Below are 23,756 nucleotides of genomic sequence, written 5' to 3' on the forward strand. Positions count from 1 at the left end.
ATGTGGAACCAGCCGCTAATTGGCAGAGTAGCCTTGAAGCTTTCAGTACACATATTTTTCCCATAAATAGGTTTAGCTGCACCAAGGGCGTCTGCCCTTAGAGCAAGCACTTATGCTGTGTTACAATTCTCATATCCACACCAGAAACTTTTTAGTCCTGTAAAAGTTTTCTGTTTTTCCCCAAACTTAGCATTTCTATGTGCATTACTAAAAAAGGTTAGGTTCTTCCTCAAACTACAAGGCTCTGGCCTTGCTAAAACTAGGGACTGTGGCCCCACTGTGCTACAGCCTAAACTAAAGGGCTTTGGCCCTTCTAACAGTTAAGGACTGTGGTCCTGCTAAGATAAAGATCCTACTAAGTTACAGCCTGATCTAAGGACTGTGGTCCTTCTAACAGCTAAGGGCTGTGGCCCTACTAAGCTAAAGGTTGAGGCCCTGTGAAATAAATACATGCGCTTTATTAGTGTTAGCACCCTCTACATGGTAGACACTCCACCAACATGGAATCAGACTTATTTATTGTTCTGCCCTGCTGAAATATGGGAGACAAGGTGGTGAAAATTTTGTCTTAACAACTTGGGAGAGTTTTATTGGTTTGTTGTAGTAGCTGGAAGACAGAAACATAAGAAAGAAGCTTAATAAACTTTCTGCTGTTCAGCTGATAATGAACAAGCTGTTAGTAGTTTAGATTGGTCATTGTCTTTGTGGATTAATTATGTAATAATCCAAACAATATCTCACAAACTTTCAAATCAGTTTAAGCCTAAATGGGTCATTTAATAACAAGAGCAAAGAACACATTATATGTTATAGTGAAGGGCTCTTATGTTTTCTTTGGATAGCAGTCAGTAAAGTATAAGAGAAAAATGCATTTGCTTTGGGACTTTCTAATATGTAGCCTAACAAACCTAGGCAACATAGAAATCTGTTGATTGAATACTGGCTCTATTAAAGTAGAAATATGCATTTTGGGGAAAAGAGGAAAAAGATGGGATGTCTTAGTTATTTTGTTTTTTACACTTGTGTATAATAAAATTTAAACAACCTTGTGGGGAGCATTTTATTTCTATTCATAACTACTTAAAGTTATGGGCTAATCTCATAAATCATAAATAGTGGCTTTCTAAATTATGAACTTCTGATATAAATCAATATAGTAATATGATGAAAACTTCATAAATACCCATAACCTTCGAACATATTGTAAGAATCTAATTCAAAAGGAGCCAATATCCAATTTCAGAAATATATTAACTATAAAATTAATTAGGGCAACCAAAATATTTTAGAATTCCTGTTAATAAAACAGATGAGTCACTTTGTAAATTTAGTCATACCAATAAGTTTGAGGAATTATGCCACATAAAAAGTGAGCATATAGTAATCTAGCAAAAATGTCTTGTTATATGAAAAAGCAAAATACAAAACTGAATATGTACTATGATAAAATATGGAAAATATACTCACAGATAGACAAAAATTAGAATTTAATGTAGAAAAAAGTAAATATAGTTCATTTTGTTCTGAAATTTTTTAAATAATTTTTTTTTTACAAAAACCAACCAAAGTGTACTTATTTAATAAAAGTGTACTTATTTAATATACATCACAAGGCGTCAATCAGTACTTAATTTAAAAAACAGAAATAAAACAAAAATAACACCACAGTTCAAGAAACAGAGTCCTATACAGAAATCAAGGAAAGAACAGACCATCTACGGAAAAAGTGAAAAGACGACACAAAGAGAGGCTGGGCAGCCCAGATCTTTAAAGAAATTTTTGAGTGGATAACCCATTTTTCTAAATGCTTAGAAAGAGTGGATGCAATGGTTATTAAAGGGCCCCAGCCTTCTTTAATTGTATGGTCAGACTACTGTCAGCCAGAGGCCTCCCTCTGCTGGGCAAATCTGGGAACACACCGAAAATTCCTCTCAATTCCTTCTCTCCTTGTTCAGGTGGCATATGTCCTTTTGGGTTTCCATACTCTGCCTTCTTGAAGCCCTACACCCTGACAGTGCAGTGCTACCCCTGTTTCACTTGTAGTCTAGAAGTATCTGCTTATTGTATCTAGGAAAGCTCCGTTTAGCTGCAAATCTCATTCTGAGTTTTTACCGTTTAGAAACATCTATGTGCAACCTGGAATAGACTCTAGGAGAACTGGGTAAAGTTGAGAAGGACTGTGATTGGTTGGTGGAGATACAAGATGAGACAATGGAGAGCTGGAGAAGTGGTGCGTGCCTACATGGAGAAAAACTGATGAAAAACTCAGGCTGGTTGTTTAGCTCAGTTAGTTCAGTTAGAGTATAGCGTTGTAACACCAAGGTCAAGGATTCGGATCCCTTGAGCCACAAACAAAAAACAAAATGGTAGGGATTGAAAGCATCACAAAAGGGTTTTGATCGATCCTGTACCATGTAAAGATAATCTATCTCCCTGCAAGCAGTTATAGTCTTTTTCCCTAGATAGACCCTCTTTTTGAATAGAGAGGTTAGCAGTAATTCCAAAGGAAATACTGAACTCTACAGGCTGGGAGACAGAGCTGCCCTCACAACTCAAAGCAAGCTCTGTGCTCAGTGTGGACAAGGCAAGCCCATAAAGGGGTTAAATTACCAACAAGCAATAATTTAAAAATATGGCTCTGCTGCATCTACTGTGAGAATGAAGACCATTCTCAGCAACAGACTATCAACATTCCAGAAAATGTCAACATCACTCTGAAGGGACGGAGTTACAGTGAAGTGCCCCAGAGGAACCCTGCTGAGGAACTTCAATCACATCAATGTAGAGCTCAGTCTCCTTGGAAAGAGAAAGAGCCTCTGGGTTGACAAATAGGGGGGAAATAGAAAGAAACTGGCTACTGTACACACTATCTAGTCACGTACCAAACATGATCAAGGGTGTTACGCTGGGCTTCTGTTACAAGATGAGGTCTGTGTGTGCTCACTTCTGCATCAACATCGTTAATCAGGAAAATGGGTCTCTTGAAATCTGAAATTTCTTGGGTGAAAAATACATCTGCAGGATTTGAATGAGGCCAGGTTGCTTATTCACTCTCTCAAGTCCAAAACGACATTGAACTTGTTTCAAATTCAGCTGCTTTGATCCATTTAAAAACAAGGATATCTGAAAATTTTTGGATGGTGTCTATGGCTCTGAAAAAGGAACAGTTCAGCAGGCTGACAAATAAGATCTAAGAGTTGTCCAGCTACAGAAACAAACTGCAGGATTCCCAAGACATGCTTGTAAATTTTAATGGTGGAATAAAAAACCTATTCATTTGAGAAAAAAAAATTAAAAATATGAACATTTCAGAAGGAACAAAGATGGCTCCTTCTTGGGGAATAAGTTGGCTGACTGCCCTAGATTTCAGACTGTGTCAGGAGGAAAGGAGAGAGTCTCTCAGTCCCAATGAGATAGACCCCCCAAGACTCTCTAATGAGGCAGTGAGGTTTCCAGCTTCAGGACTCTTGACCCCACAGTTTCTTCCTTCAGTCTGTATATACAAGACAATTATAGTTTATGGTGTTGCCAAGACCCAGATTTAAATCACATATGCGCAGATACTGGCATTCAGTAGAGAGTAATTTAGAGTATGTCCAGATGACTTCCACTATGTTCACAGCTTAAAGTGGTAGTTATGGATTCTTCACTCTTGGTTACTTGCATTATCACTTGCAAGAAGTAATAAAAATGTAGTGTGGGTGTGGAGGGAAAGGCCATAAAATAAGGAACAAGATTTTAGTGATGGTTGAAAATTGAATTAGCTTTGTTTTGGGAATATACCCAGGGGACATAGACAGGACTGTTAAAAGAGCAGATCTCTGTCCCCTCTCATCTCTGCTTCTTTCCCTCCCTGATAGAAGGCTTCCATTACTCATCACTTCAAACACTGTGTTTCTGTATCTCCATCTCCTTTGCTTCATGGTCTTTCCTTTACCTCGGTTGCAGCCACACCTCAACTATGGGTAAACTTTTGTTTTTCTGCACCTACACCCAGGTGGTTTAGCATGGCTGAAAAAAAAACCAAAAACCTAACTTTGAATTTTTTGATCAATATAAATTCATGGCCACAGACTTCACCTGGGTCTTCTACACTGCCCACTAGTCCGACTGAGTTTCTCAGATTTGTTCTGTTTCCATTTTACTCATTTAACAGATATTTATTAAACACTCACTTGCATTAGGCTGAAGTGAAGGCATTGAGGACTCAATGGTGAATGAGCAGTCTCTGCCCTCGTGGTACCTACATGCTATGTGGCAGCTATTTCAGACATTCCTTGAAAGTTTTGAGCCCCTCCCAACCCCTTCTAGTGCCCACCATCAGCTGCTACCTTACTCCCACCTTTATGGGGACAATAGAAGTCATCATAGTAGAATGCCAACTTCTTGACTAAACTATATAAACTTCTACTCTTTTGGTTCTGTAAAATGGAAGAGTGCTATATATTAGGCTTCCAACAGAAAAAACTTAAACCAAAAGAATATACGAAGAGAATGGTATGTTGAAGGGACTATATATAAAGGTGTAACAGGGCTAAAGGGAACAACAAGGGATATGAGGCAGCCCAAGATCAAGAAGAGTGGTGACCTGATATCACCCTGTGCTGATGGCAAAGATCTAGTCTCTTCTATCCTCTCCAATTCCACTTTGCTAGAAGCCCACCCAGACCCTGCCAGTAGGAGGCACTGGAGGAAGACCTGAGGTCTAGAAGGAGGAGAAAAGACTTCCCACTTATTTCTCTTAATTTCCATGTTTTTTGACATCACCACCTCAAGGGTTTTTTACCCTGGCAGCAACAATTGAATACACTAACAGCAGCTGGCTGCAGTTTGCAGATCTTCCATGCTTCTAAAATCAGCCTCATCTACAGACATACCAAATGAGTCTTCAGAGGTCCTAGTTCTGGGGCCTCTTTAAAGAATCTTTTCTTTGTTCTCCCAACCCTAGAGGTGTTTGTTAGCTGCTTCCTGTCATAACTATCTCTGATACTTCAGTCCCCCTTTTGCCTTTTCAGTCCTCTTATAACCAACCAATTAGCAACCATTTACATAAAATTCTTTGTTCAGTTCCAGTGCTGTTCATGGCTCCTGATTGTACTCTCACTGACACACACTTAGGCCTGAAGAGGCAAGGGGAGGGAATGCGCACCCAGCGTCCAGGGAGAGTGGACTGTGGAGGATGGACTGACCACCAGGAGCAGCGGGGTGACAAAGCAGGGAATTAAACAGACTGACCTCTCTCTCTTTTGCCATCTAAACTGCTGAGCTTACCTTTGGCCAAATCCAACTGGAACCAGAGGGGCAGGGACACCCAGCTAATGCTATCTGTAGAAGCCAGTCTGCTGGGGTACAGAGCAGGTCAGGGACAGGCAGAAAATGGATCCGGGTTTGGGGCAAACACTGGATAAACCAAATCAAGTATTCAATTATATACTTGTAGCTTGGATCCCATCGCTTCCCTCCTCAGACAGTGTGCACTTGTTTCTGCCTGCCCTCTCCTGTACCTTCACCCTTTCTGTCTCTCTATTAACGTCTCACCCTGATTATTTAAACGTATCTCAGTCTCTCCCAATTAAAAAAAAAATACTCCCCCCGCTCTCCCACATCCCCACCCAGCTGCTGACCTTTCTCTTCCAAAGCCACCTTCATGGGAAAGTCAATTATACCCCCTGCCTATATTTCATCACCTCCAACTTAGGCTCAACCCACTGCAGGACGGCTTCTGCCCTTCATTATAGACAAGGTTACTAACGTCGTCTTTATTTCTAAATCTAGAGTACCTCTTTCATTATCATCTTCTTTGTCTTCTGGGCATCTCTAGATGTTCATACTCATTCTCTCATTCTTGTTTTTGTCTCCTTTCGGCTTCTAAGAGTCTGAGCCTTGCAGCTCTTTCAGTTGTAATCCTCTGTTATTAAACTGGAGCCCTGATGGTGTGGATGAGGGGAAGCATTCTATGGTTATAGGGTTAAATGTCAGTCTTTTAGGGGGCCTTTGTCTTTGGGCTGTGACTTTCACAGTGACATTTAGTGATATTGTGATACTTATAGTGATATAGCTATCTCTCCCACACCCCACCTGCTCCCTTCCCCAGCTGCAGCATTCCCAATTTATTTGCATGAAGCTCTGACCCCTGTTGACTACTTTTCTTTCTTAGATGAGTCAGGAAGGTTGGAGGAGGCTGCAGTTGGGAAGAATCCCTTGCCCCAACTGGGATAAGACTCTGGCAATGTTTTTTCCCCTGGAAAGCAGGCCTTTGTTTTAAAAAATTTCTGGGTGTATTTCATAATGATTATTCCTCTCTTCCTGCCAGAACTACAAGGACATCTTTCTCAGATCTTCATTGCAAGAACCTGGTGGGCTTTCTGATGGTAAAGCCTACAAAAGTCTGTGAGCTCCTGTAAGAGTATGGCCACCAGGAGTTTCTCACTCTCGTGGGAGTCTACACTCAGTCTCCAGCTATTTGTCAAAGTTACTGTTTAAGTGTTGTCAAACATGATATTGTCTCAGCTTCTAGGACATCACACACTCATGGTTCTGTACCATCTTGACATTTGCTGTCTCTAGTAGATATCTCTCCTGTATTAGTCCGTTTGTGTTGCTTATAACAAAATACATGGAACCAGGTAACTATAAAGAAAAACGAAATTTATTGCTTACAATTTCTGAGACTGGGAAGTCCAAAGTCAATCTGGTGGTGGCAACAGTGAGCCAGGGTTCTCACATTGCAAGATGGTAGAAGCAGAGAGAGCAGAGCGAGAGAGACATGCTCTCCTCTTCTTTTAAAGCCCTCAGAACCATGCCCATGACCACCATTTTTAATCCATTCATTACTGCATGGTCCTACAACCCAATCACCTCTTCAAGGTCCCATCTTACAATTACCATAATAGGAGTTCCCACCCTGTTAACAGTCACAGTGGGGTCTAAGTTTCTAATACATAAAACTTGGGGGATACAATTCAAGCTTCACTGAGTTTTGGGGGGACATAATTCAATCCACTACATCTCCCTATAATCTGTGCCATGAATATTGGGCCTCTCCAGATCTGTCCCAGGCCTTCTACTTTTCTTGCTCTTTAGGAGCCAACACATGATCCAATACTCACTCTGCTCACCCTGCTCTTTCAGTGTCCCCTTCATGAAGGAAAGTTTCATCCACCTGCTTGCTCCAGTTAAAAATCATGGTGTCATCCTTGACTGTGTCTCCTTTCTCATTCACACACTTAAGATGTTTATTCTGCCTCCCACTTATCTCTTAAACCCACTGATTTCTCTCCAGTTTCACTGCTACTCTCCTGTTCTAATTGTACATCATCTTTCCTAGTATTATTGTGACATTTTCTTGCCTCCAGTTCTGCCTCACTCAGTCCATTCACTCCACAGCCGAATTGTGGATGTGCACTTCTGACCTACATTCATGCATCACTTAATTGCAGGAAAACTTTCTGAGAAATGCGTTGTTAGGCAATTTCAGCATTGTGCAAATATCGTACAGCATACTTACACAAACCTAGATGGTATAGCCTACTACTTACCCATCTACACTATATGGTACAACCATTATAATCTTATAGGAGCACCATCGTATACACAGTCTGTCATTGACTGAACGCTGTTATTTGGTGCATGACTGTCTTACTGAAGGTAGCAAAAGTAATATGTAATAACCATGTAATATAGAAGTATGAAATACACAATATAAAAGAAATATATATAAATGGTCTCAGTACTAAGGAAACAATATTGATCAATAATTAAATAATTGGTGGACAATAAATGACAACATAAGTGTTCAATAGGTTTTATAAGCTATGGGTTCAGTAAATGTTCATGAAGCTGGTTCAGGGCATTGAAAGATGTGTGACTCTTTGAATTTTTAAAGAAAGGGAGAAAGATTTCAGATAAAAAAAACAAAGAAAAATACATATGACATGAAACAATATTTGTGGCTGTTTCAGGAAGGCCATGATGTGAAAGCTCCCCTGCAAGGACAGAGCTCTCAGATTCAAGTGCTGAGGCCACAGTACAGCTGCACACTGAGGTGACAGACTCGGTCTGCAATTCCAGCGAAGGCCTGTAGACTCGAAAGTGAATACAAAAGGCACAGCTGTACTCTAAGTTCTTGGGGTTGGGGACAATGGAAACAACACCCCTTGGAAGTCTTACTGCCTTAGGAGGTGTCCCTCACACATCTCATGTGCTTTTTAGCGGGTCTTTGTGCTACGGGGAAGGAGATCCTTCTTGACTAATGGGGTAAAATTTTACACATGAAACTCTACCACATCTGGGCATAAAGAAGAACTCCCTGAGGGCAGAGCTAAAACTCTTTCCAGCCTTTTCTATCCTAGCCTATTCTCCACCAAAGATGTGCGGAAGTGAAGGTCCAGTTTCCCTCAAGTTAAGGTAAAATCATAGACTACCTCCCATGTTCTCCTTTGTCCCAAGCTTGTAACTCTCTAGATAGTGGTCATTATTCCCTTCTTTAGGGGAGCTTTGGGACTCGTTGATGTTCATGTATAAATATGTCCTATTATCTTCCAAAATTGCACCTTGCACTGAAACTTCCAGTCCTTTGGGGGGAAAGAGGATACTTTAAGATGTTTCTTCACCTTCTCCTTTTCCCATCCCCCTTCCAAACTATTTTTTGAACCTTAGTTCATATTTTTGAATGGAGTCAAAAATCGATGTGTGTGGAGAATGTGATCCCAGCCCATGGGCCTCACAGAAGATGATAAACATTAGAACTGCTTTGGATTTGAAATTAGGTAGACTGTCCAAGTGAAAAACTTTATAAGCTGCAATTCACAACAAATGGTAAAGAAATTTTCTTATGAAGCAAACAGAAGCCACATGACTCTCCCTCTGGGAATTTATCCCCTGACTATTTTGACCCCGTAAAGTTCAACTTGAACCTCAGTCTTTCTACTCTCAAAACTTGGGCAATTTCTGTCCTCTTGCAGCCTGTCAGCTAGACAGTGGATTCTCCTTCTGGGCTCTGCTACTTTATTTTCACTAAGTAGCTATCCTCATGTTGTTTGGTCTCCCAACTTGGCCTCCCTTGACCTTGGTATTATAAGACTGTGCTCTAACTGAGCTAACCATATAGCCCTCCTTTACTTCTAAATAAGTAAATGTAAGCACAAAGATGTAGAATTACTTATTCAGATTTATCCATGATAAATGGTGAGGGTCAGGTTTCCCTTACTCTTGATGTTGTATGCTTCAGGAATTAAACCTTTTCCCTTTCTTTTTACTCTTCTCTACCTCAGTCATTCACTTGGTGGCCTCAACCAATCTTATGGTTTTTAATAACATATCAACAACTCTCAAAGTTATTAACTGCACCTCAAATTAACTCCATCTTCCCCTAGCTTGACACTTGTCAAGGCCATCAGTGATCTCCAAGCTGCTAAATCTTCTATTCGGGCTTCTATTCACTTTAATCTATCATCATCAGCATTCAATCCAGTTGATTATTCCCTCATCCATTTGGTAATCTTATAGACTGTGCAAACTCTACAACAGAATTTCTGACTCTCCCTTCCCCAACTCCACCACTGCACATCTGCTTCTCTCTTATAAATGACCATCTTATAGATGAGGTTTCATTCTTCAAATTCAGTTTTTCAGCCACATTGAATTTGAGGGCTTAACAACTAGAAAGCACTGAACAAATCAAAAGAGAAAAGCCATATATGATCATATCAATATATAAGAAAAGCCAGCAGCCATTCAATGATTTTTTAAAAAGGAAAATAAGAATTGAAGGAAACTACTTAAATGTAATGCAGATACCAAAAATTAACAAGTACGATCCTAGAGGACAAACACTTAATACCATGTTAATTAAAACTAAGAACAAGGGCCGGCCCTCTGGCGCACTCGGGAGAGTGCGGTGCTGGGGAGCGCAGCTGTGCTCCCGCTGCGGGTTCGGATCCTATATAGGAATGGCCGGTGCGCTCGAGCGCGGTGCGGGCGACGCCACCAAAAGCCCAAACAAACTAAGAACTAAAAGATGTTTGTTTAAATTATTATTCAACCTAATTTGGAGATTCATACCAACTGCAGTATAAAAGAAAATAAAATGCTTGGTATTCACACTGAGGAATAGAAAAAAAGATAAAATTATTTATTTGCTGTTGACAAGGAAAAACCTAAAGGGTTCTAGTCTAAAGAGTAAAGAAAGAAAAGTAGAATTACAAAAATTAGGAAGTTAGCTGGATACAAGATATCAACATATTCATTTCCTCCTAGTGGTAAGACCTCAAAAAAGAAAATGAGAAAAGTATTCTATTCATAATAGAAATAAGCCTATATATTAATTAAAAATAAAATTAAGAAAGGTACATGATTTATATGAGATCAATGGAAAAAAGAATACAGAAATAGATCCAATTATATAAGAATTTAATAAATAACAAAAATGACATATTTCAGTTCAGTGGGAAAATGGGTGGATTATTTAATAAATGGTGTCAGAACAACTGGCTATCCATCTGTGGGAAAGTAAATTCGAATTTTATCTTAAACGATATAAAATAAATTCTAGACAGATTAGAGACCAAAAATTGTTTAGAAAGCAAAAATATACCATAAACAAAGGACATATAGAAAAAATGAAAATTAGAAAACTATCTGCAACACAGGTTTAAGGTTCATTTCTCTGTTATATAAAAAACACAAGACAAGAAAAAGATAAACTGATCCATGAAAAAGTGAGCAAGAAATATAAGCAGGCAATTCCCCAAAGAACATACTCAAATGGCCAGTAAAACTAAAGAAAGAATGCACTAGTGGCCAGGGTAATGCAAATCAAAATGACAATGTGGAATAATTTTACACGCTTTAGACTGGCAGAAATTAATGCTGAGAATAGAAAATGTGTATCCCCCCTTTCTGGAAATGAGCTATTTTGGGGATATGTCAACACCACTGAAATTTAAAATACACTCCAAAACCTAGCAATCTTAGCCCTGGAACTCTATTAGTAGTTTCTTGTAACATGTTCAGCAGTAGTAACTGGAAACATCAATGCTTATCAATAGGAAATGGATGAATAAACTATGCTACTCCATGTGAAAGACATTAAAAAAATAACTTGAAAGGATTTTCGAAAAGTTTTGTTAAAAGAGAAAAGAAAATGCAGAAGTGTATATAATATTATTTTGTAAAAAATTAATAATATCCTTAACCAAAAAAGCATGTATGTGTATTTACAGGTGTATGTACTGAATTCAAAGCAAACATCGATAGTTACATACCAGTTTGGTTAGAGGATGAAGGGAGCTAAACAAAACAATGGAAGAAAAAAATAGAACTGATTATTAAAGAACTTACATGAGCATATGTAAAAATAAAGTTTTACCACTCACTGAGCAGCGATAAGTAAAAGTTAAGTAAACCTGGCTCATCATTTACTGTTTTTCCTAGGATGTGAAAAAAAGACGTTATTAAAACCTGAGTTCCATTCCTGCCCACTGCTCCGGGGGGCGCGGAGAGGGCCGGAGGAGCGAGAACCCGGGAGCAGGCGCCAGAGCCCACAGCCCCTGGTCTTGGCGCCCCGCTGCACTCAAAATGGTAGGTCTGCGGCGGCGAAAGCCCGATCCTCCTACACTATTGACAGCACCCGGCACCAACTCTGTTTATATTCGTTTTTCAATAAACAATTCAAATTACTGCTCGGATTTTGAAATTTACTGTTAACTGTGTATGGAACCATGTCCGGCTCCTGTTTCATTTTTACACCAACTTGGTAAAAATGCCGCTCTTGACACCCAGTCTGCCCCGAGACTCCCCACAATTGAACTGCACGTGAGCTCTAGGGGGAAAAAAAAAAAAAAAACCCAAAAAGCAAAAAAAAAAAAAAAACCACCTTGAGTCCCAGAATTAAAATTGCAAACGCTTAAAAGAGCAATTCCGCGAAAGGGTCCCCAGTATTTAACGTAGGACGAACTTTTGTTTCTATAAACATAGAAAACGGGTAAGGGCTTTTGGGATTCAGCTCTAAAACTCCATTGCAGCTAAACTCCTTTGTCCTGACCGTGGTCCAAACCAAGCCAAAAGCCAGTCCACACGAGGCAAGGCGCCTGCGCAAGCAAGAGCGACCTGCGTTTTCAAAGCAGTCCTCACTGCACTGCAGGAGGTGAGCAAGGTTTATCTGGTGGGCCTCTTCGAGGACAAGCTGGGTACAACCCACGCCAGCCGGTCACTGTCATTCCCAAGGACAGACAGCTCGCCAGCCACACCGGCGAAGAATATCGTTAAGCCATGGGTCTCGTCGATTACCCCAAAAGCATTTTTAAGAGCAAATTTCTGAAAAGGCTGCTTTAGCAATATTGGCCCCAAAACTCAACGTTTTGATCATGGGCCACTTGAACATTGGCCACTTGTGGGGGCTTGGTTGGATAGGCCAAGAGGCACGTGGTACACGATTCAAGCCGAGGCCAGAGGTTCAAGTAGATATCAGTAATTACTCTAGCATGGGGTGTAGGACTTAGAACTTCCAGGTACTTCTAAAACGTGTAGTATACAGAGAACTTAAAAACATGACTACTTGAGGCGGGATTTGGCTTGGGGATTCAACCTAGCTTAAGATGTACTAATCCTAAGTGATTCTAATAAGTAAATCTTGGGTTGAGAATGCACTGCATTTAGCATACATACGGACTAAAGTTCAGTCTCATTTGTGCACTAAAGCTCTTTTCCTGAAACAGGTAGGTGGCTCTTAAAAGAGCCGTTGGGTTGCTGGAAAAAGCTTCCAACCAGTACTTTACTTTTTCTTAGGTGCCGCCTTCTTGGGCTTGGCAGCAGCCTTTGGTTTAGTCACTTTTACCTTGGCTGCTTTTGGCTTTACAGCCTTAGCTTTAGCAGGGCTTTTGGCTACCTTCTTAGGCTTCACAATTTTGGCCTTTCTGGGGCTCTTAGAGAATTTCTTTGCCACCACAGACTTCTTAGCCTTTTTTGGAGTTTTGACACTCTTCTTAGCAGCAGCCCCTGTGACCTTTTTGGGCTTCTTAGAAGATCCTGTCGCCTTAATTTTTACTGCTGCTTTTGTAGCGGCAGGCTTGGCTTCTACGGAGGCTTTCTTATTGAGCTTGAAGGAACCAGAGGCGCCGGTGCCCTTGGTCTGCACCAGGGTGCCTTTGCTCACCAAAGCCTTAAGGCCCAGCTTGATGCGGCTGTTGTTCTTTTCAACGTCGTAGCCGGCAGCCGCCAGAGCCTTCTTGAGGGCGGCCAAAGACACGCCGCTGCGTTCGTTAGAAGAGGAAACGGCCTGCACGATCAGCTCTGACACAGAAGGACCCCCGGGTTTTTTCTTAGCAGCTGCCACAGCCTTCGTAGGCTTCTTTGTTTTCTTGCCTGCCGAAGGCTTCTCGGGAGCAGCAGAAGCAGCTGAAGCGGGCGGTGCCGTCTCAGACATGGCGACTGCACACACACAAAAGGCAAACCACCAGGACCTGAAAAGGCAGAGAAAGCAAAAGGCCCTGGCGCAGACGTATTTATAGGGCGGGGCCGCGCCGTGATTGGTGCGCGCTGGTGCCCGCCCCTCGTACCCTAGCGCCCCCTAGGCCGCCGCGGTACTGGCCCTGAGTCAGAAGGCGGTTGGGTGCCGCAAGGGCCTATCATCCCGCTTACCTTGAGAGAAAACGCACCCCCAAGAAACCGTCCCCGTTTACTCTTTGGGACGGAAATTTAAGGCAGTGCAGCATTGGACTTTGCCTCCCAGTAACATCAGAAGATGCAACTTTCCTCTCAAAAAGCAGCTTTTGGAGGGGGGGCGGGGGGGTGGAAAATGGGGGAGGGAAAGAGGAAAGCGAAGGCTGTAGGCCTTGTCTGCAGATGTGAGGCAAGTCCTCATAAATACTATTGCATTTCCTGGCAACGTTGAAGAGCGATATGTGCTGAATACCTTTCGTGTATTTTGGTCAAAGGAGAATAGGTTGTAGGAAATAGTTTACTAACACGGCGGTTACAACTCAATCTGCAAGTATGGAAGAGTATGCAAAAAAATTAATAAATCTGCAATTGCAACTTATTTCCGCAGTTCACTGTACTTCACGAATATTCGATGCCCTTGCATCCTTATGACATACCCCAAAAGAGCGCTAAGGTTTTACAGCCTATCTTCCATGTCAGTACATGGTTATTAGCATACCGTGACAAGATCAACACATTCTCTTATTCAACAAAGATTTATGGAGTTCACAGTCGAGACTACAAACGCATTAAGTAAACGCTCGGTGGATGAAACGGTTCCCTGACAGGCAGTGTGCCAAGTGTTAGACCACTTACTGTGTAAACGAGAGAACACACCGCTGGGGTAAGATTTTTAGGGCAACCTCCCTTTAACGTGTTTGTGCCTATAACAAGCATTTAAAGGCATAAATATGTTAAAACGATTTCACATTGCGAACCAGAGACTGTTAACTGGTGGGAGAACAAAATGCCATTAAACCGACATCCCTTTCCACAGTCTTTTTCTAGGTAACCGCATAGCGCCCCCAAGAATGAGGAGGTGACATCTCATTCCCGCGCGCGCTGTTACGGTTTTCAAACAAGTCCGCACGGGTTTAAGGTAACCTGAGATTACCATTTCTTTCAAACATACCAACTAAATAAAGTAATGGTCCCACACTCCACTGATCTTTGTTCCCTTTTTATTGAGAAGCTGTTTTCAAATGTATTAAGTAACTTCTGAGAATTTGGAAGAGAACAATTGGAAAGAAAACCACGCATCTTAAAGTGTAGCTAGTTGTAAAACAGTTATGCAAATTGTTAGACATAAACTTTTCTGAGTGTAATAAACGAGGCATATAATCAAATTCAGCTTTTAAGACGAAAGTACTCCGAATTTATCTGATTTAAGAATGGTTTCTACACTAGTTTCTTATTTAGTATTGGAAAATTTCTGCTTGCTTTGTTTCCATGGGGTTAAATTGTGGCTTCAAATAAAACGGTAATGGCTCCACGCAAATGAAGGATGCTAAATCTGCTTTCTTATTGGCTATCGGAAAAATGAAGTACACCAATCAAAAGGTACAAGCTGGTCTACCTCCAGTATGTACGAAAGGGTCACATCCACCATTTCAGCGTTTGAGACTACTGTGAGATCAGCTTTTAGCGCGACCAACTTAAGTTTTTTGTTGTGTGGACTCCCAATTATTTTTGGACAAAATCCATTTCATGTTCCCGAGTTGCCGGTTTCACGTGGCAGCCTTAATGAGGCAAAAGTAAGTGTCCATAGCCGTTGTAAAGGCAATAATTCCAAGCTTGTCTGGCGAGTACCCCAGCGTATCCGCCGGCTGTGTTGGAGAACCAGACAGCCACCGCCATTTTGACCTCGCAAAGTATACCCTAGGCTTAAGAAAACGAGAGCTTTGGAAAGCTGCTGGTGTGGAATTCAGAAGAGCACAAACGTTTAATAAAAAGAAGTCTCATTACAGGAAATGTTTCTATAAACGTTTCTGTGATGACAGTCTAACTTTATTATCTTTTATTTATGCTTTGTAGGTTTCAGTCGAGGTCTTTAGTCAATTAAAGCATGACAAAGAACCCCGTTTTTGTAAAGGGCTTCAGAGAGTTTAGCCCGGCATCACGAGCAGGGAAGTGTAAATACATTTCGGGGAAGAGATGAGCAATATTACTTCAGTTTTTTTTTTTTTTTCCTCTCAAGTACTAGATGTTATACCGAATTGGAGAACTACAATACTATTGAGATCAATGTCTTTAGTTTCATGAAAAGGTAACATTCTCAATCAAAGCACTGCTTTCAGGTTATGAAAATCAAGGGAAAAGGACAATGAAAAAAAACTGGAAGAGCCGTGGATAGAATATAGCAGCCAATTAAGCTGCACGTTTGTCGGACCTTTTAAAAATAAGCCAATCAGAGCCTTATACGTCATTAGATAGGCATTTTCCTCATCCGATCATTACTCTTCACATACTATAAATATCAGCAATGAGGCGGGTCGACACATTTGCACAGCTGCTCTGGTGTGTCGTTACTGCTGCTTTGTATCATGGCTCGCACGAAGCAGACGGCTCGCAAGTCCACCGGCGGCAAGGCGCCCCGCAAGCAGCTCGCCACCAAGGCAGCCCGCAAGAGCGCGCCGGCCACCGGCGGCGTCAAGAAGCCCCACCGCTACCGGCCCGGCACCGTGGCCCTGCGCGAGATCCGCCGCTACCAGAAGTCCACCGAGCTGCTGATCCGCAAGCTGCCGTTCCAGCGCCTGGTGCGCGAGATCGCGCAGGACTTCAAGACCGACCTGCGCTTCCAGAGCTCGGCCGTGATGGCGCTGCAGGAGGCCTGCGAGGCCTACCTGGTGGGGCTGTTTGAGGACACCAACCTGTGTGCCATCCACGCCAAGCGCGTCACCATCATGCCTAAGGACATCCAGCTAGCCCGCCGCATCCGCGGAGAGCGGGCGTAGTTATACTAACATCTTTTCTTTGAGACTTAAACCAAAGGCTCTTTTCAGAGCCACCCACGTTTTCAGTTAAAGTGGCTGTAAAAAACACGGGGCACTAACCTTCAGAGTGCTTAAGTCACCTAAGCGTTAGAAACAAAAGAAAATGCATTCGGGTTAAGTGCTTTTGCTGAATGTTCCCGCCAGAGGGTTAAAGAGACGTGAAATAGGCATTTTATGAGCATTAAACATGGCGCCTAGAGCATCAAATCTGAGAGAAAGAGCTTTACTAAAACGTGGCTAAATTAAAGGAAATGGGCTTGTCACTATGAACTGCAGTTTGTCTTAAACTTGAAATTTATTAAGAGATCTTTTTGCCTTATAAGGTGTCCTATTTAAAGTATTTTTAGAGTCACTGAGTTTACGTTTAAATTACAAACCTAATTCCTCCAAACAACAATGCAGCTCAGTTAAGGAGGCAAATACCAGTGGTCAAACTGGCTTTGTCCCACTCCTTTCCCTCCTAAACCGACTTCCCCGGTGAGTTCCTGAGGCTTGGAGGAAGACCTAAGGGGAGGGGACTGCAGGCATATCACATTTCCCGCCCGCGCGGTTTTCGTTCTATGTATCTGCTGGGAGCGGGAGGAAGGGGGTAGGTATATATAAGGACCAGTTCCCTATTTCTCTCATTTGCTGTAGGTTCGTTTCTTGGAGAGTCATGTCTGGATGCGTAAGGGTGGGAAGGGTTTGGGTAAGGAGGGCGCCAAGCGTCACTGCAAGGTCTTACGCGACAATATCCAGGGCATCACCAAGCCCGCCATCCGGCGCCTCGCTCGGCGTGGCGGAGTAAAGCGCATCTCCGGTCTGATCTACGAGGAGAAACGCAGGATCCTCAAGGTGTTCCTGGAGAACGTGATCCGCGACGCAGTCACCTACAAGGAGCACGCCAAGCGCAAGACTGTCACCGCCATGGGCGTGGTCTACGCGCTCAAGCGACAGGGACGCACCCTTTATGGTTTTGGCGGTTCAGGTTTCTGGTTTCGTCACAGCTTGCACTTCTGAACAAAAGACCCTTCTCAGGGCCGCCCAACTATTCAAAGAGCTGTATAATATAATCCAAGCAACTCAGTGTGTATTAAAAATCAATAGTACTGAGCTAACAGCCTTGAGACGATTGCGGTAAAGGCAAAACTGCATTTTCCCCACTCAGCTTCTCTTACCTCCACTAACTGGATATGGGTAGGGCAGTGATATTCCAAAATCCTTAAAGAAAAAGGAATGGAAAAGAACCAAGTGTTCTGCGAAACTTGCATCGGTTTTCAGGGAACAAAGAGAAACACTGCCCAATCAGCGAGCCTTATCCCTGGCTGTCAACCAATCAAAACTGATGAGCTGATATGGTTCCCTGAGCCGAGCCAGAGAGGGGGGATGGGAAAGCGGCAAAATGCCGTTTTATTGGATTTTAAAAATTCGTCTCTTTTTTACGGGTTACAAAAGAATGAGAGACATCTAAATATCCCGCAATCATGTATTGAGAATAATACTGAAATTATCCCTGCCAATACGTTGATGTATCTCTTTAAAAAAAAAAAAAAAATCTCTGAAAAGGAAACCGGATTCAGACTCTGCCAGAATAACCAGGACACTGATTGGATTCAGGGGAGATTAAAATCCGGTTTAAGGAGAAAAGGCACCTCTTTCTCTCAGTGTCAACACAGCCCTTAGCAGTTAGCCATACTTTTTCCTTCCTTCCCAGAGAAGTGGAAATTAGGGTGTTGGAAATGTTCTAAGATTGTGGTGATGGTTGTACAAATAGTAAATACAGTGAAATTCATTGAATTGTACACTTAAAAGTGGATGATTTTTTAGTATTAAAGTATAACTCAAAGCTGATGTATATGTGTGTGTATATGTGTATACACACACACACACGTATAATTTTTTTTTTTTTTTTTAAAGATGACCAGTAAGGAGATTTTCACCCTTGGTGTTGTCAGCACCAGCTCTCCCAAGTGAGCTAACGGGACATCCCTATATAGGATCCGAACCCGTGGCCTTGGTGTTATGAGCACTGCACTCTCCCGAGTGAGCTACAGGTCTGTCCATATATTTTTAAAGACAGTGATACAGGAAAAGTGGCAGGAGATGAGATTGGTAAGGGCAGTACTGTTGGTCTGAGGGCTCCTGTGCTAGACTTAGAAGTGTGGATTTTGTCTAGTCAGTTATTTTAGCCAAGGAAAATTTTAAAGGATGTCCCTTACGCAATTATGTGTTGCAATAGTATGTCAGGCTTCAGAACTCAGCTGGAGAAGGGATGTGAACTACTTGAGGTTGGCTAATAGGGAAACATCTTACTATCATCTTAAGGTATACTCACAGTTGCTTTTTTGGTATCATTTTTATAGGGAGTTAATTTCAGCCTCAGTATGTTAGCTTCGGCCATGGCTGTGTCTCTCCTTGAGTTTTGGGTCCTGTGTTACATCTGACAATCATCCAAGATCCATTGGCTTTATTTATTTATTTATTTATTTATTTATTCACTCCCCACCTCCCACCCTCATCTATTTAAAGCTGATAATGGAAAGAATTCATCCTGGATATTTCAGTCATTTTATGTCCTCCTTAGCTGGTATTATTCCTTCTGAGGGTATTGATTGACCTCATGTAATGTGCCAGATACTGTTGTAAAACATTGGGTTACATCAGTGAGCAAATTAGAATTCTCTCTCCTCATGACCAGAGTCAAAGCAAAAAGGTTTATGGAAACAGATTTCCTACGTAGGAGGTGTGGTTGTGGTAATAGCCACAACTGGCTTGTGTTATGGCCTACCTGGCCTTTTGAGTTCATAGAATTGCTGATAGAATCATACCCACCACCTCTGAGCCTTCCTCAATTTTTTTTGGCAGCTGGCTTGCTGCAGGGATCCCAGCCTGTGACAGTGATGTTATAAGGCTGCACTTTAACCAGTTGAGCTAACCGGCCAGCCCCTTCCTCAATTCTAACACTCATGCAGTCCTTGTTCACAAGGAAAATGCTGCTGCTTGATTTGTAACCCCCTGCGTCATCCCTTAGATCTCAGAGAAAAGTGCCATGCTGATTGCTTCAGGAAGGGCAAGTCAAGGACTTGGAGGTGGGGAATCAATTGTAGCAGCACTCAGATGTGCCTGGTGTAGGCCTGAAGACTTGTGTAGAATATTCATGCATGCATTTATTCAAAACACAGCTCCACAGAATACCTGTTAGATGTCAGTCCTGTTCTAGGTGCTAGCAATACTTCAGGGACAAAACAAAGTCCCCACTTTCAAGGAATTATATTTTAGTATAATTCGAGATATTATATTCTAGTCACAAAAAAAATCAATGAAAAAATATTGTTACAGGTGGAATACTTTAAAAATGAGCAGAAAAGGATATTATTTTACAAAGTGTGGTCAGGACAATTCTTTTTCATATGGCAGGTATTTGAATACAGGCCTGAATGAAATGAGGTTTATCTACAGCCATGCAGATATTGGGATGAGACACTTCTAGAAAGAAAGAAGAAATACAAAGGCTCTGATGCTGGAATTGCTTGGTCCATTCCAGAAACAGCAAGGAGGTCAGTGAAAAGAAAGAAATGTGATAGAGTGAGCTGAGAGGGTAGCCAGGGACCAGATTTGGCAGAGCCTTCTAGGTAGGTTGGCCAACTCATCCTGTTTTGCCTGGGACTTTCCAAGTGTTACCACTGAAAGTCCTATATCCTGAAAAACCCCTCTGACTCAGGCAAACTGAAATGGTTGGTTACCCTACTTGTAGGCTGTGATAAAGATGCTGGTTTTTATTATAAGGACTAAGAAAAGCCACTAGAATGTTTAGGGCAGAGGGTGGACGTAATACATTTAAATGGATCATGGTGGGGAGGTCGAGTAGAAGTGGAAAGCCTAATTAGGGGTCACTGTGGTCATCCAGACAAAAGGTGATGGTGGCTTATTCTAGAGAAGCAACAGAGGATGTAGTGAAAGGTAGTCTGATTGATTTGAACACAGAGCTGACTGGATTGGATGAAAGTTGTGAGAAAGGTCAAACAGGACTGAAAATTTTCTGGTGTGAGCCTCTGGAAGAATGGAGTTCCATTTATTGAGGTGGAGAATATTGGAAGAAGAACAGATTGATGTTAATGTTTCAAGATACCCATTTTGGACAAGTTTGAGATGCCCATTAGGTATTCAAATACATATGTCAAATATGCAGTTGGATATATGCCTACAGATTAGGGGAGAGGTCAGGGAGAGTATTTATATAGCCAACACTATTTTTCTTAAATTACGTTTCTTTGTGAGGCATGAAGTGGATGGAAAGAAACTGATAGCATTTGGAGACGTGATTAAGGCCATCCTCCAAAAAACAAACATTGGGAATGAGAAACAGCTGGAAGCTGCCATTATCATAGGCTTTGGCATTTCTACAAGTTGACCTGACACTTAACAGCTAGTCCATGGAGTTCTCTTGTTGAAAGTAAACTATTTCACAGACCACAGAACATATAAGTGGTGAAATTCGATGAGATGACCAAGAACAGAGAGGGGTGTCACAAGTGAGCCAAAGCTCACCAGCACACATGACAAGAGTATAGCTTTCCTGCTCTTTAGTAGGGCTGTGCGGTATTCCATTTTATGGCCATCGATCATACTTTATCCAGTAGCTTGTGACGCAATTTCCACTCTTTCGCTATTACAAACAATGCTGCATTAAATTGTGTTTAGGTTTTTAGCGATCTTGTACAGTCTCACCATTTATATGCTGACGACTCTGATATTTACCTCTAACTCACACCTCTCACCTGAACTCCAGAATCTCACTTATAACTGCCTATCAGCTTCTCCTCCAGAATCAGGTGAGTTTTTTCTTTTTTCCCCTGAAGCAGCCATCAATACATTTCTCAAGTATTATATCAAAGATGCTGAATATTCAATTGGCTGATTCCTGAATTGGCACCTAACTTTTTAACGTTTCATAAACACATAGTTTTTTGAAATTTTCATAGCAAAAAAAAAAAAAATATCTTGCAATTTATAGCAGGGAGAGGAAAGAGGGAGGATGAACTAGGGGGACAGTGGGGCCGGAGAAGATACAAAAGCTGCCTGAGAGCCACCGTTACCCGAGAGAGCTTACGCCTTCCAGTTCCTTCGGCGAGGCCCTGCCACGGGCCCCGGAATTAGAAGGAATCACAGACCTTAACTGTAACACAGACTCCTTCGGCCTAGTTAGTGGGAATTTACAAACTGCTTAGGCGGACTGCTTAGGAGGGTCCCCTCCTGAAGACGGAAATTAGTAACGTTAAGGCGCCTCTAAACACGAGACTAAGTTTAGGTAGGGGGGTGACCTCCCTCAGCATGACCGCAAGTAAGGGCGGGCACCAGCCTGATTGGTGAAGGCGTGAGAGGACCGGACAGAAAAGGGGAAGGCCAAAGGGCCACTCTTCCCTGACGTCGCTGAAGGGCACATACACTGGAGTAACCACCCGGCGTTGGGATGGCAACGTTTTAACCTAGCAGCCGGCAGCAGCTTCGCAAGCTCTCATTTGTTCAAATATTTAACTGAATAATCCTTCAACTAAAAGGCAAGTTTAACACTTCACTGGGCTGCCGTTGTACCAGAAAAGCCGCCTCCCTACCGAAGGCGGAAGGGGCCGTTGATTAGTACGTTTACAGGCGACGTAGGGCGAGGTCAGACCTCTCTCGAGAAAAGGCGCGGGGGACCCATTATCTTTGCGTCCTTCATACTGGCCGGGCCCGGGAACCCCCCGCGAGTTCCAACCGCTGGACTCCTTACCCCAGCTTTAGTTCCCGCCCTCAAGGAAGCCCTTGCTCCCTCCTAACCCGCCCGACGCAGCCGCAGCGCGCTCAGCCGTCATAACGGGGGCCGGAAGCGGGCGAGCGGGTATACCAGTAGCCGAGACCACGCTTGGTCTAGAAACAGATAAAAGTTAACAGCAACAGCCGAGAAGTTAACAGCAACAGCCGAGCACAGCTCTTCTTGAGAGGAAATGGGAGGCCCTGAAAAGGGCCGTTCAGGAGAAACGCAAAGGTTTTAGCCTCCGAAGCCGTAGAGGGTGCGTCCCTGGCGCTTGAGCGCGTAGACCACGTCCATGGCGGTGACAGTCTTGCGCTTGGCATGCTCCGTGTAGGTGACGGCGTCACGGATCACGTTCTCCAGGAACACCTTGAGGACCCCGCGGGTCTCCTCATAGATGAGTCCGGAGATACGCTTGACGCCTCCGCGGCGGGCCAGGCGCCGGATGGCGGGCTTGGTAATGCCCTGGATATTGTCGCGCAGAACTTTGCGATGACGCTTGGCGCCTCCTTTTCCTAAGCCCTTCCCTCCTTTGCCACGTCCAGACATAGCTTAGTCTTACAGACAACAAAAGCAGTCAGTGAAATGACACGTTGAGCCACGGGTAATTATAAGCAGAAATCGGACCTGATTGAGAACCGAAAGCGGGACAATGAGGCGGTACTGCTGCACCTTCTGCTCCGCCCCTCCCTAGGCAGTGACCCAAAGACTAAGTGTGAAAGAGAACGTAGTGAATAGTTTCACTTTATACCTTGAGTTTTTCCCTCCTGTTGACTACACTATTATTTGAATCTTAAGCTAAACCTTTGTCTGACAATTTTAATAAGGGCTTATATTTTAATGACAAAGCACTTGAAACAGTTGAAGATATAGTACTCTGGCATATTGCCTACTAAAGTTAAAGACACTTGAGGGCCGGCCCGTGGCTCACTTGGAAGAGTGTGGTGCTGATAACACCAAGGCCACGGGTTCGGACCCCTATATATGGATGACCGGTTAGCTCACTTGGGAGAGCGTGGTGCTGACAACACCAAGGCAAGATCCCCTTACCGGTCATCTTAAAAAAAAAAAAAAAAAAAGTTAAAGACACTTAAAAAATAGCAGGTGCCTCTGTCTGTAGCACTTGAGGGTGGGGATTTGGGGTAAGAACAGCAGGTGCAGAAACATCATTTTCACCTTCATTCTTAAAAGCAGAAGATGAAATAGTCATATGATGAAATTCCCTTGTGAAAAATGTCCTGCTTATATAGGAAAAAAAAGCAACATTCTTTTCAAGGACTGGACGTTAAGGCCAAGACAATTTTGTACGATCTTTGTTAAACTAACCCTAGTTCCTAGTCTCTTTTCTACCCTGTTTAATACCCTAGCCCAAGCCCTTTTGCCTTATCACATTCTCACAGTTTACTATTCTATGCCCAAATAAGTAACTGACTCTGTATCTTTGGGTCTTCATTTTCTCATAAAGGCTCCCACGCCACGTAAAACTTGTGTTAAATAAATTTGTATGCCTTTCT

At 42.5% G+C, this 23,756-nt stretch overlaps 3 protein-coding genes across 3 annotated transcripts; 1 reads left to right on the top strand and 2 right to left on the bottom strand.

Annotated features, from left to right (window-relative positions):
- Window positions 1-12,772: 12,772 nt before the first annotated feature.
- On the bottom strand, window positions 12,773-13,423 carry H1-1 (H1.1 linker histone, cluster member). Its single transcript, XM_063097915.1, has one exon. The coding sequence runs from the start codon at window positions 13,421-13,423 to the stop codon at window positions 12,773-12,775; it is 651 nt and encodes a 216-aa protein (XP_062953985.1).
- Window positions 13,424-16,016: 2,593 nt separating this feature from the next.
- On the top strand, window positions 16,017-16,485 carry LOC134377953 (histone H3.1). The gene has a single exon (XM_063096772.1). It carries the CDS (start codon window positions 16,023-16,025, stop codon window positions 16,431-16,433), a length of 411 nt encoding a protein of 136 aa, XP_062952842.1. The 5' UTR covers window positions 16,017-16,022; the 3' UTR covers window positions 16,434-16,485.
- A 5,994-nt stretch (window positions 16,486-22,479) lies between these two features.
- Window positions 22,480-22,791, bottom strand: LOC134378941 (histone H4). The gene has a single exon (XM_063098231.1). The coding sequence runs from the start codon at window positions 22,789-22,791 to the stop codon at window positions 22,480-22,482; it is 312 nt and encodes a 103-aa protein (XP_062954301.1).
- Between the last annotated feature and the right edge of the window lie 965 nt (window positions 22,792-23,756).

Source organism: Cynocephalus volans, chromosome 5 (genome assembly GCF_027409185.1).
Source record: "Cynocephalus volans isolate mCynVol1 chromosome 5, mCynVol1.pri, whole genome shotgun sequence".
NCBI classification, from domain to species: Eukaryota; Metazoa; Chordata; class Mammalia; order Dermoptera; family Cynocephalidae; genus Cynocephalus; species Cynocephalus volans.

Bases quoted from the DNA above. Each gene is read 5' to 3' on its own strand.
- H1-1 (XM_063097915.1), bottom strand. From the start codon at position 13,423: ATGTCTGAGACGGCACCGCCCGCTTCAGCTGCTTCTGCTGCTCCCGAG.
- LOC134377953 (XM_063096772.1), top strand. From the start codon at position 16,023: ATGGCTCGCACGAAGCAGACGGCTCGCAAGTCCACCGGCGGCAAGGCG.
- LOC134378941 (XM_063098231.1), bottom strand. From the start codon at position 22,791: ATGTCTGGACGTGGCAAAGGAGGGAAGGGCTTAGGAAAAGGAGGCGCC.